Here is a 13,592-nt window from a genome sequence, read left to right on the forward strand (position 1 = left end):
TAAAATTAAGTCATTTTTTTGTTTTTTTTTTTTTTTTTTTTTTTTTTTTTTTCTCAAAAAGCTCACTCTTGTGAATTTTGTCTTATTTTGTGAGATGCAAGGCTTGGAGAGTCTCAAACTCGCTCTAACTCCTCAACCCAAAACTTCTTCCCTTTTTATAAAGGGTGGTGTTTGTGTCCAATGGCCAGCCTTAGACACGTGTCCATATCCCAAAGTGTCCAGTGGAACTAGCCGTTGGACAAGTTACGATGTGGACACGTGTCCGTATCCCAATGTATCAAGTGGAACTGACCACTAGACACAAGCTGTTCCCTTTTATAAATATAGGAGGCCTCCCCATTTGCAAAGCACATAGAAATCTTTGAGAGAGATTTTTGGGAAATAGCCATTATGTGATTGCTAATCCTTTCTGTCAATCATGACACTCTAGTACTATACTCCTTCAAAAGACTTCATGTTTATAACTTCCCCAGCATAAACTTGACTTCCTTAGTCCTCAATCCATTTCTAATCTCAAATCATCAAGAATATGTAGTTATACTACCAAAATTTTCAAAGAGAACCTGAAAAACACTTTCAAGGATGGAGCTGTTGTCTAAGCTCCACTGGTCCAAGTCTTGATCCAAGGAGGTGATGCCTAATTGATCCAAGTTTTGATCAAAACCAAGGAATCAAACCATCTGAAGGTGTTTTCCAAATTCCAAGTTTGAAGGAAGAACGTGTTGCACCCAGGGCGGAGCCACTTATAACATTAGCTCGAGTCTATGGTTTGAATTTTCTTTCCTTTGAAATCTGCAATGTAAAGTCAGTCCACCCCACTGTTGGTTTCTCAAATTAATAGACCTCCACCCAAATAAAACATAGCCTTTTACCAAAACCTATAATAAATGCCTAGCTGGCTTGTGTCCTTTCTTTTTATATTTTATAAACATACAAGAGTGCATTGTGTTCTTTGTGTATTCAATTGTTAAAGTGCAATGTACATAGTGCATTGTTCAAAATTATAAGGTTTTTTCCCCCCACAAATTTGATCTTTTGTCATCATGCTAATTTTTCTCTAGCTGATTTTATTTTTTAATATTTGGATCTAGTTGCTTGATAAGTTGTGCTAACATTAATTTGTTTTTAGAAGAGAATTTAGGCTGCCATAGGCATAAGATTTTATTCTTTTTTTTTTTTTAAAGAATTGAAAAAGAAATTGCTAAGAATTGTCCTATAGAATTCATAATGAATGAATTTTATTTAATGAAGGATCGACGTTGAGCATAACTTTTATAGGAGATGCCAAGTTTTTATTTTTAATATTTTTATTTTGGTACATGTTTATAGCAAATCAGAAAATTTTGTACACTCATTTGAGTTTAGATATATTATATATTTTAAATTTGATCATTTTGTATACAATACATTTATGAATTATGACAAACATACGAATATGTAACTCAGCCCACCAAGTAAAAAATCCTAGCTACACCCCTAGTTGCACCTAGATTAAAGCCATTAAGAACTTACAATTCCACTCTTGCATGTAGGCATAATCCTTTCACCAAATAGATTCATGACTATAGATATGTGGTACATGTCATGATGTTTACTTTTGATGATATGGGATGAACCACTATGAACATAATGCCCGTCTAATATTATTGTTTATAACATGATCAAAACTTTTTAAACATCCTAATCTTTGATCTATTTTATTGAACATAATATGCAAATTTTATGTTTTGTCACATCTTTGGATAATATTTGCATGGCATGACCATGACTACCATATTTTAGAACAACGATTCACCAAACGGGGTGAGTACCAAACATCTTTACACTCCATAATTTAACACCTGATTTTAGATCAATGGTTCACAAATCACAAACTAAGTCATATGCCACAATTTTCATTTTTTAGAATGTAACTAGAAATTAATGCCATGCATTTTATTTTATTTTTTATTTTATTTTATTTTATTTGAGAAAGTGAGTGGACTTTCTTAGATTGTAGTTAGGATCAAATCCATGTAATTTTTCATTTAATTTATATCAAATGTAATTGCATAATTCTTCAATCAATAAAATGAAGCATTGAATTTCTTATTTTTCTATAAATTAAAATGAGTAGTGAGTTCAAATGTAAAACCCTTGATCTATAGGTTAAAATGTTCATAGACAAGGCAATATTTTGAGAGGAGTCTAGAGCGGGAGGAAATAAAAAAGCTTCAAAAAAAGATAGACATTATGATTAGGGAGGATGTCACAGAGGAGTCTAGAGCGGAGTTCCTAAAAGTCTCAAAAAATTTGGATGAATTATTACGAAGGCAAGAAATTTTTTGGGCTCAAAGATCTAGAATTTCTTGGCTTAAGCATGGGGATAAAAATACAAAATTTTTCCATGCCAAAGCTTCACAACGGAGACGAAGAAACCATATTCAAAGGATTAAAAACTCTGAAGATTGTTGGGTGGAGGAAGCAGAAGACATTGCAGAGGTGGCAATTGGGTACTTTGATAACCTCTTTACTGCAGGAACCTGTGACCAGATTGACGAATGTCTAAACATAGTAACATGCAAGGTTACTCCTGATATGCAGCAGTTCCTGACCAGTGATATCAGTACTGATGAAATTAAGGCGGCATTGTTCCAGATGGGACCAACAAAGGCTCCTGGACCAGATGGTATGAACCCTCTATTTTACCAAAAATTTTGGCATGTCGTGGGTGATAATGTTGTCTCTGCTGTGTTGGATTTTCTAAATTCTAGCTGCATGACTCCTGGTATTAACCATACCAATATTGTGTTAATTCCTAAAGTAAAAAATCCCAGCAAAATGTCTGATTTTAGACCAATTAGTCTATGCAATGTTATTTATAAAATCATATCCAAGGTGTTGGCTAACCGTTTGAAACAGATCCTCCCATATATTATCTCTCCCACACAGAGTGCATTTGTCCCTGGCAGACTCATTACAGATAATGTATTACTTGCCTATGAGACTCTCCATGCTATGAATATTCGGAAAAAAGGAAAAAAAGGTACTTTGGCATTGAAACTTGACATTAGTAAGGCATATGACAGGGTGGAATGACCTTTCCTCCAGGGCATGATGGTGAAATTGGGCTTTCCAGAAAAGTGGATTAAATGGGTGATGGAATGTGTGTGTTCACCCTCCTTTTCCATCATGATTAATGGAAAGCCGTATGGTCACTTACAACCTTCAAGAGGGATTCGCCAAGGCGACCCTCTTTCACCATATTTGTTTCTTTTGTGTGCAGAAGGGTTTACTGCTCTTTTGGAAAAAGCATTTATGGAAAGGCGAATTTGTGGGGTATCTATTTGTAGAAGTGCACCAAAAATAACAAACTTATTATTTGCAGATGATTCTCTACTATTTTGCCAGGCATCTCAAACTGAAGTTGCAGCCATTACTGAGATCCTTCAAAAGTATGCAGGTGCATCGGGACAATCTATAAACTTACAAAAATCTTCGGTATTTTTTAGTAAAAACACACCGATTGGCCAAAGACAAGTAATTGCCTCGGCTTTGGGAGTGGAGGAGGTGGAGAAGTTTGACACTTACTTGGGCCTACCAACCTTGATTGGATGGGCAAAGTACCAAACCTTCTCTTTCCTTAAGGATAGGGTTTGGAAAAAATTGCAAGGGTGGAAGGGGATGATGTTATCTAAAGCGGGTAAGGAAGTGCTAATCAAGGCAGTGGCTCAATCAATCCCCACATACACGTTGGGGGTATTTCTCTTACCTTTGACGCTTTGTGATGATCTTAATGCTTTGTGTGCAAAATTTTGGTGGGGTCAAGTGGGCAATGAGAGGAAAATACATTGGCGGAGCTGGGATTTTTTATCAAAGCCAAAGAAAGATGGGGGTATGGGGTTTAGAGATTTGAGAAGTTTTAACCTTGCTATGCTTGCTAAGCAAGGGTGGAGACTAATACAAGATCAAGACTCACTATTATTCAAATGTCTTAAGGCTAGATACTTTCCTGAAGAAGAAAGAGACAAAAACTGAGAAGAAAATAGGAGAAAAAAATGGTTGTGGTGGGGCAGTGTATTTATTTATTTCTTAATGGAAATGAGAGTCCTCAGTGTCTTGTTTGGCTCACCAATTTAAAAACAGTTGTCAAACTTGGTTTTGTGGTGTTTTCCTAATAAAAGAAAATTATGGAAATTGTTTGGCAATTGCAAGAGGCCACCACAACCTTGGTTCATTTTCTATTTTATTAGATCAAGTCCATATGAATGAGTGAAACCGTAATTGATTGTCTCTCAAAATATTTTTTTTGAAAGCCAAACCAGCATAATTTCATTCATTCAAGTTCAACATATCAAAGTACAATTCATCCACCACTGGAGGCGGAGTGTCTTCCAGCCAATACAAGTCCTCCGAAACATTTTTAGCAAACCTCGCAAGGGCATGGGCCACCATATTTCCTTCCCTTCTAATACTACTTACGTAGACATTGTGCATCCCATTCATAAGACACTTAACATCATCTATAATTATGCCCAGCACAGCCCGGTTTGGGATAGATGAGCCAATATTCTGCATAATGTACGCATTGTCCCCTTCAATTATCAGCTCCAGAAAACCCGCATCAATTGAGAATTCGAGTGCTTTTCTGCAAGCTAATGCTTCTGCTTCATCACTAGTGGTCACTGGCGGTCCCTTTGCTGCCATGGCAGCCATCACCTCACCTCTGTAATTACGGATCACTGCACCAACACCCGTACAGTTCTGCTCATCAAAGATAGCCGCATCGAAGTTAAGCTTGAAGCACGATTGTGGTGGTGGCTGCCAGATGGTTCTCCCTGTTGTTGTTGCATCAATAACAAGTTTCCCCTGTGCTTGCTGGTAGTCCCTTAGGTAGTCGCTAGCTCTTTTGTTGAGCCATTTTGGATCCTTAAAGCTTCCCCCATATAAAACCGTATTTCTCTGGTTCCATATGAACCAAGCTTGGACAAAAAACAGCTCAACCTCTAGGGACTCAAGTTTGTCGAACAAAGTCTCAAAGAGCTTAACGACATTANTGATGCGGGTTTTCTGGAGCTGATAATTGAAGGGGACAATGCGTACATTATGCAGAATATTGGCTCATCTATCCCAAACCGGGCTGTGCTGGGCATAATTATAGATGATGTTAAGTGTCTTATGAATGGGATGCACAATGTCTACGTAAGTAGTATTAGAAGGGAAGGAAATATGGTGGCCCATGCCCTTGCGAGGTTTGCTAAAAATGTTTCGGAGGACTTGTATTGGCTGGAAGACACTCCGCCTCCAGTGGTGGATGAATTGTACTTTGATATGTTGAACTTGAATGAATGAAATTATGCTGGTTTGGCTTTCAAAAAAAATATTTTGAGAGACAATCAATTACGGTTTCACTCATTCATATGGACTTGATCTAATAAAATAGAAAATGAACCAAGGTTGTGGTGGCCTCTTGCAATTGCCAAACAATTTCCATAATTTTCTTTTATTAGGAAAACACCACAAAACCAAGTTTGACAACTGTTTTTAAATTGGTGAGCCAAACAAGACACTGAGGACTCTCATTTCCATTAAGAAATAAATAATAACACTGCCCCACCACAACCATTTTTTTCTCCTATTTTCTTCTCAGTTTTTGTCTCTTTCTTCTTCTTCTTCTTCTTCTTCTTCTTATTTATTTTTTATTTTTTTTAATATAGAATGATTATATAACTTGTGATCAGCACCTACTTCTCCTTGTTCTCTACCTCTTTTTTATTATTTTTTATTTTAGCTCTCCTCTCTCCTTGACTGGCTTTGAATGGCTCTGATGGCGACACAATTTTGGGTGGCAGTGGTGATTTTATTTTTGGGTTGAGATAGCCTTAAGGGGGGTCTGGGCTGTAGTTGGTGATCGTGATTTGGGCTCATAGTGGCAGTTATGGGGTTGCAAATTGCAATGGTCTTGAACAGTGGTGAATTTAGTTTGCAATGTCCCAACATTATCCAAGTTCAAACTTTGCTCCTCTTTTGAGCAAAAACTGTGTTCCTCTTTGTTATGATTTAACATCTTTTTTACAACTTCTTTTATCCTTCTTGTTGTCTTGCATGCAAATAAAGAGAAGAGTAGAGTATACCAAAAATACACTAACCGGATACCTTTTTAGTTTTTTTTTTTTTTTGGGTAGAAGGGAAACTCAATAAAACTAAACAACCAAACAAGTTTTAGGACAAAGCTTGATACAAGACACACCATTTAGACCCGAAAGATAAAAATCTAACGAGTCCACAGGCGGACTATCATACAACACAAAATCAGAAGATTGACTGGGTTCCAATCTCGCCAAACTATCAGTACATCTATTAGCTTCTTGATAGAATAGTAGATTTCATTAAGTTTATGATGTAATGCTAGTACATTCTTTATGCGTGAGAGAGGACTGGAGGAGTCGTTTTACTCCAGAAATATCTAATATTTTTCCAAAGTGAAACTTAAAATATTCACTTCCATTAATTTACTGGTGAAATGGTAATGAGCTTTGAACCACCAAGTCCGAAGTTTTGTTTTGTTTTTATTTTTAAATTCCTCCAATCTCCATAGATCAAGACTGCACTAATTTCATCGCATCATGGAGTAAACGATCCTCGAAATGAAATAATAAACAAAGCCAATTACTATGGCACATTAGAAGGATATATATTAATTAAATCCCAAACCCTTTAAGTTAAAGTCTGAAAAAACTATTTCCAAGATGCAACGAACCCCTTTGACCTGTTCAATCCAACTCATTCGATCCCTTAGCAAAGCAACAACAAGGATGTTTAGGTAGAGACAAATCAAATAATGGAGATAGCTAGAATTTTATCAGCTCAATATTCCTCGTGGGTTCTAAGACCATCCTCCAAATATCAAATAATCAAATTAATCATTGCTGCATAATTAAATCCGTTCTTCCATTTAGACCTCATGCATTTTCTTTGAAAAATCTTAAATGTACAGTGAATTTTCTTAGTTATGCTTGAAAATGAAACCCACGATGATTTGAAATCAAATACATTTTTTATATATAATATTTATTTTGAGGAAAATTCTTAGTTTACATTGTTATTACAATGTAAGATTTATATTGTAAATTAAACAAATGTTTACAATATTGTATATGTATTTACATTTGCAAAAAGTGTAAGATTTACGTTAATAATACCATGTAAACCAATGGGACTTGTGTAAAGCTGTGTAAAAGCCTGTGGAACGAGTATTTTTCTTTCTTGGTTTTGGGGGTAAGTCAAATGATGCTAATAACTTTGAAACACCCCAACACGTCTTTCTCCACCAGATACAAACTACCAATCTCTAAGCTTTTTCTTCTTCTTCAATGTAAACCAATGGGACTTGTGTAAAGCTGTGTGTAAAAGCCTGTGGAACAGGTATTTATCTTTCTTGGTTTTGGGGGTAAGTCAAATGATGCTAATAACTTTGGAACACCCCAACACGTCTTTCTCCACCAGATACAAACTACCAATCTCTAAGCTTTTTCTTCTTCTTCAATGTAAACCAATGGGACTTGTGTAAAGCTGTGTGTAAAAGCCTGTGGAACAGGTATTTATCTTTCTTGGTTTTGGGGGTTATAAGTCAAAAGATGCTAATAACTTTGAAACAGCCCAACACTTCTTTCTCCACCAGATACAAACTACCAATCTCTAAGCTTCTTCTTCTTCTTCTTCTTCTTGTTTTTTTTTTTTTTTTTTTTTTTTGCATGAATAATCTCTAAGCTTTTTCTACTTTGTTTTTTTCAACTCCATCATCAACCACTCTTAACAAACACACTACTTTAAACCATTGTTGGCACTCACTTATGCAGAGAATGGCCCAAGAAGCTGGCTCCAGCAGCAGCAATGGATATTTTACTTGTATAGCTCGTGTCTTTCAGATCAAGAAGACCTTCTACGCTCTCCTCAACATCACCATCCTCTGTGGCTGCTTAACCATCCTACTCCTTCGTGGAACCATTGGCATTAGGAACCCCAGCTTCACCTACACTCTAGGACCCAAAATCTCCAACTGGGACCAAGAGAGAAGCAATTGGCTCAATAAAAACCCTGAGTTCCCCAACTATGTGAATGGCAAAGCTCGGGTTTTGTTGGTAACTGGGTCACCTCCAGGACCTTGTGATGCTCCAATAGGTGATCACTATCTTTTGAAGTTCATAAAGAATAAGATTGACTATTGTAGAATCCATGGCATTGATATTATGTATAATATGGCTATTTTGGACGAGGAGCTTGCTGGGTACTGGGCTAAATTGCCGTTGATTCGAAGGTTGATGCTGTCACATCCTGAGGTTGAGTGGATATGGTGGCTGGACAGTGATGCTATGTTTACTGATATGATATTTGAGCTTCCACTTTCCAAGTACAACAATTCTAACTTGGTTGTTCATGGTTATCTTGAGTTGTTTAACCAAAAGTCATGGATTGCATTAAACACTGGGAGTTTTCTGTTGAGGAATTGTCAATGGTCTTTGGATTTGCTTGATGCTTGGGCTCAAATGGGGCCAAAGGGGCCTATTCGTGATGAGGCAGGGAAGGTTCTGACTGCTAAGTTGAAAGGAAGGCCAGCATTTGAGGCTGATGATCAATCTGCATTGATATATTTGCTAAGTTCAAAGAAGAGTCAGTGGATGGATAAGGTGTTTTTGGAGAACTCATACTACTTGCATGGTTATTGGGTGGGATTGGTGGATAGGTATGAGAAAATAATGGAGAAGTTTCATCCTGGATTTGGTGATGAGAGGTGGCCATTTGTGACACACTTTGTGGGTTGCAAGCCTTGTGGAAGCTATGCTGATTATGCAATTGAGAAGTGCTTCAGAAGCATGGAGAGGGCATTCAATTTTGCAGATAATCAAGTGCTCAAGTTATATGGGTTTGAGCATAGAGGGTTGTTGAGTCCTGGTCTCAAGAGGATCAGGAATGAGACAACAAGGCCTCTGGAGTTTGTACACCAGATTGACATAAGGTGTCTTGTGCTTGGACGCAATAGCAGATCAAAATCATGAGTAACCTATTCTTCTTGTGCTTGATATACCGAGGGTGAATACATGTGACTGACCTTGATTAATTTGTTAAGCATTTATACCCGACTCTAAAATTTTGGGACTAAGGTTATTGTTGTTATTCTTAACACAGGGTCATGTATATTTAACTTTGGCATATCACTGTTAATTCCAATGCTACATCCTTTTTGGTAATTTTTTGAATACATAACCGTTGGCCTTTATGTCTTTATAAAAACTGCTTTTGAAAATTGAATCCTGCAACTATAGAAATGACTCTGTTGCTACACTTATGTTTAGGTAATGTGTGATTCAATAGTGTTTTATCATTGTATGGCCTTTCACTGTTATGTTGGGTCTATATGTAGCCTTTCAATATGCACTCAAAATTAGATTGTTGAATACTTTTAAGAGGTTGCAACTTGCAAAACACAAAGGGAGACTCCAAATTTCCAAGAGTCAACCAATCGATCGATCCTGATAGCAATTTGCCTATACAGATCTAAATTGGTCCTGTCTTGTGTTCTAGAATTTAAAAATATATTTAAATTTAATTTAAAAAACAGCCATCCACAAGGGAAAAAAATGCTAAAAATGGCATTTCAATACAGAAGGGCAGCAAAAGGCACACAAAGTGATCTTTTCCAAGGCAATGGATGCACAAAGTGCGATTAGAATCTTTAGACTAGCTTTTTCTACTTCGCTTGTTAGTTTATTTGTTTATGTACAACTTTTTAAACTCTCACATATTTTTAGTTATAAGTATACTTATGCCAACTTCGAGCAAAAAATCCTAATCCAAACACAAACTTATCCTTGCGTTGTAACATTGTTGAAGAGTTAATGGTAGGATCATGCGTGAATCACATTGTTAAAACTAAAAGTGAAAGTGGCATGATTAAGGAACATTAAAAGGCCCTTTGTACTTAGAGGCAGTAGTGGATGAAATCATGAGTAACCACTTTTTCTTGTGATTTGATCTGGTGACTGTTTTTTAGGTAATTTTTTGAATGCATAACTGCTCTTTGAAAATTGAATCCTGTAACTACATTTATGTTTGTGTAATTCAAAGTGTTTGATCATTGCATGGCCTGGTTCTGGATGCACCTTTTCTTATGCACTCAAGAGTCAAAATCAGATAGTTGAATACTATTTCTGAGGGTCCTTGCAAATCACAAAGTGAGGCTCCTTAAATTTCCAAGAGTCAAACATTCTAACCTGTCCTCAGCAATTTGAACCAAAATGGCATGTCAATAATACTATTGGACAGAACAAGGAACACAATGTGGTCTTTTCCTAGGAGATGGTAATGCACAGCTTTACCATAAACCATGATGCCTTGCCTTGAACAAGAGCTGAGGCAGTGTATCTTAGCTGCCTTGATTCCTTGAACCATGAGATCTTTGCCATAATAAACTATGCAGCAGACCTTTGTTTTGCACATGGTTTCAGGAATTGTCCTAAGGATCTTGCTAATATTATAATGACAATGATGTAGTGTAGTCAAATCGCATCTGAGGTTGTCTTGTGTTCACATTTCACAACCGTTCTGCTACCTAAAAAATAAGGTTTTTGCATCAAAGAAAAAGGTGGTTATTATTATTATGTTATTGTTACATTATTTAAAGAGTTACTGGTGGGATTATACGTGGATTCACATTGCCAAAAGCTAAAGTGAATGTGGCATGATTAAGCAATATCAAAGTAGAAGAAAGTTGATACTAATCATCATTAGTTGAGTTTAATATGCCGGAGAATTTATAAAGGCACCAAATTTGTTCTAATTAAATCTTTTTTTTAAGTTTTTTTTTTGTTTTTTGTTTTCTTTTCATAAGGATAGAAAAATGTCTAATTTCATTAACTAACCTATTATGCATAAGGTTTTTATAAAGGCAAGAAAAAGATCGGTCTTAACTCTTATATTGAATTATTTATATTTCATTTAGTTCACTTTTTGTAAGGAAAGAGAGATAAAAATCAATTTTTTTGGTGAAGAAAACTAAAAGTAATTCCCCCTTTTCATTTATTAATCAAGCAATAAATAATACGTACTACCAAGACAAATTAAAGACTTTCATTTTCTTTCATTTCTTTTTCATTGCCTTATTTAATTAGAAAAATAAACAGAGAGTCAAATAACAGCTGTACTATAATAAATCAAACACATCATCTGCACCATTTCAATCTCTCCACAAACACGTCCATATATTAACATCTTGAGTGACTATGAGTGGTTGATGATACTTGACGGCTCATATAATTAGTAACGGACAGAAAGTGTCAATCATTCATAATTGCACAAATCAACAAATTATGAAATTAGATATAATAGTTGTGTTGTGAATTTCAATTAGCTCTCAACTAGAAAAATTTCTTGCTATCAAATAAAAAGTCTGATGATAAACAATAATCATGCATGAACTTTAGATTGAAACTCTATCTAAAAATAATGGTATATTGTTTGTGTAAAAGGATGCTTTTCCTTGCAATACCAAAATCTAATTACCTACATTTTCCATGAAAGGAAATACCAAAAACATTACCAAAATTATTTTTTTTTTCCAAACAATGGTTTTCTCAATGCAGCCATTTTCCAACACCATGACCTAGTCAAGTCCCCCACAATCAGAGAGCATCCCCTCACGTTTTCAAGAATTTCAAAATCATTGAAAACACATTTTTCCTTCACAACTCACCCATCATCACATTACACATTTATTTAAAACTCAAAGAATAATCATTCACCAATTAAACACTAATAAAACCCCAAAATGGGCCAAGACCCATTCACCGCCTTAAAACGCTCCTCCACGGTGGCGGCGGCGACTCCGTTACCCACCACCGCTACCAGAGGCCGTTCGGCGGCGGCGGCGGCGGCGCCACGTGGCAGGCAGATAAAGAAAACGTTCAACAACTTGAAACTCACCCTTCTGTGCGGCTTCATCACCATTCTCGTCCTGCGTGGCACGATCGGAATCGGAAACCTAACCGGAAGCTCCGACGGCGACCTCGACGCCCAGAAGATCGCCGAGGAGACGAAGCGGATCCTCGACGAGATCCGTTCCGACGACGAGCCGTTCGACCCGAACGACCCGCCCGAACCGGAGATCAACCCGAACGTCACGTACACACTCGGACCCAGAATTGCGAACTGGGATTTGGAGAGGAAAGAGTGGCTTGCGAAGAACCCCGAGTTCCCAAACCATGTGAATGGGAAAGCTAGGGTTTTGTTGGTAACTGGGTCTCCACCAAAACCTTGTGATAACCCAATTGGGGATCATTATCTTTTGAAGGCTATAAAGAACAAGATTGATTATTGTAGGCTTCATGGGATTGAAATTGTGTACAATTTGGCCCATTTGGATAAGGAGCTAGCTGGGTATTGGGCAAAATTGCCATTGATTAGGAGGTTGATGTTGTCTCACCCTGAAGTTGAGTGGATTTGGTGGATGGATAGTGATGCATTGTTCACAGATATGGTGTTTGAGCTTCCATTGAAGAAGTATGTGAATCATAATTTAGTGATTCATGGGTACCCGGATTTGTTATTTGATCAGAAGTCTTGGATTGCTTTGAATACTGGGAGTTTTTTGTTTAGGAATTGTCAGTGGTCTTTGGATTTGCTTGATGCTTGGGCTCCAATGGGGCCTAAGGGGGCTGTTAGAGACGAGGCCGGGAAGATTTTGACGGCGAATTTGAAGGGTAGGCCAGCTTTTGAGGCGGACGATCAGTCTGCATTGATATACTTGTTGATTTCGAGGAAGGATGAGTGGATGGATAAGGTGTTTGTAGAGAATTCTTACTATTTGCACGGGTATTGGGCCGGGTTGGTGGATAGGTATGAGGAGATGATGGAGAAGTATCATCCGGGTTTGGGGGATGAGAGGTGGCCGTTTGTGACACATTTTGTGGGTTGTAAGCCTTGTGGGAGTTACGGGGATTATGCGGTGGAGAGGTGCTTGAGTAGTATGGAGAGGGCATACAATTTTGCAGATAATCAAGTGCTCAAGTTGTATGGTTTTAGGCATAGAGGTTTGTTGAGTCCTAAGATCAGGAGGATTAGGAATGAGACTACTACTCCTTTAGAGATTGTTGACCAGTTTGATATTCGGCATTCAACGAATGGACACAGTTGATCATAACTGTGAGTGACTGATTTTTCTTGTCATTGATACGTTCATGGTGTTCTGATATAATCTTGTCAGATTACTGCTGTTTTCAACACCATTTGATATCTGAATTAGTGGCTTTCTTCTTTCGTTTTGTTGTTGTTGTAAAACTGCTATTGAAAGTGGAATCCACAGAGACACAGTTTTTGTTTACGTTGCTTTGTTTTTCAGTTAGCACAATTGAAAGTGAGTGTTGTTGATAAAGACGTGCGGCATATTCCTTTACTTACTGTTTATAGAAGTTGAGCATTAACAGTGTTTAATAGTTGCATTGAACGGAACAGGAAAGCATATTGCTTTGTTTATGGTTTAGAAATTTAGGTTTGTACTTTGTTGAAATGAACAATGATAATAGTTTACAACGTCTGCATCAGTTTTTCAACACAACTAG

At 37.1% G+C, this 13,592-nt stretch overlaps 3 protein-coding genes across 3 annotated transcripts; 2 read left to right on the plus strand and 1 right to left on the minus strand.

Moving 5' to 3' along the window:
* Nucleotides 1-4,311: 4,311 nt before the first annotated feature.
* On the minus strand, nt 4,312-5,220 carry LOC136067977 (uncharacterized). The gene is made up of 2 exons (XM_065774510.1): nt 5,116-5,220; nt 4,312-5,055 (listed from the first exon to the last, which is right to left on the minus strand). The coding sequence occupies exons 1-2, from the start codon at nt 5,218-5,220 to the stop codon at nt 4,312-4,314; spliced, it is 849 nt and encodes a 282-aa protein (XP_065630582.1).
* A 2,434-nt stretch (nt 5,221-7,654) lies between these two features.
* LOC112006214 (probable xyloglucan 6-xylosyltransferase 3) lies at nt 7,655-9,227 on the plus strand. The gene has a single exon (XM_024038512.2). The coding sequence runs from the start codon at nt 7,833-7,835 to the stop codon at nt 9,033-9,035; it is 1,203 nt and encodes a 400-aa protein (XP_023894280.2). The 5' UTR covers nt 7,655-7,832; the 3' UTR covers nt 9,036-9,227.
* A 2,322-nt stretch (nt 9,228-11,549) lies between these two features.
* LOC112006216 (probable xyloglucan 6-xylosyltransferase 3) lies at nt 11,550-13,354 on the plus strand. The gene has a single exon (XM_024038514.2). It carries the CDS (start codon nt 11,804-11,806, stop codon nt 13,166-13,168), a length of 1,365 nt encoding a protein of 454 aa, XP_023894282.2. The 5' UTR covers nt 11,550-11,803; the 3' UTR covers nt 13,169-13,354.
* The last annotated feature ends 238 nt before the right edge of the window (nt 13,355-13,592 follow it).

Source organism: Quercus suber, unplaced genomic scaffold (genome assembly GCF_002906115.3).
Source record: "Quercus suber isolate HL8 unplaced genomic scaffold, Cork oak 2.0 scaffold_94, whole genome shotgun sequence".
In the NCBI taxonomy this organism is placed as follows: domain Eukaryota; kingdom Viridiplantae; phylum Streptophyta; class Magnoliopsida; order Fagales; family Fagaceae; genus Quercus; species Quercus suber.

What these genes read in the sequence shown, in the direction of transcription:
- LOC112006214 (XM_024038512.2), top strand. Translation starts at nt 7,833, where the DNA reads ATGCAGAGAATGGCCCAAGAAGCTGGCTCCAGCAGCAGCAATGGATAT.
- LOC112006216 (XM_024038514.2), top strand. Translation starts at nt 11,804, where the DNA reads ATGGGCCAAGACCCATTCACCGCCTTAAAACGCTCCTCCACGGTGGCG.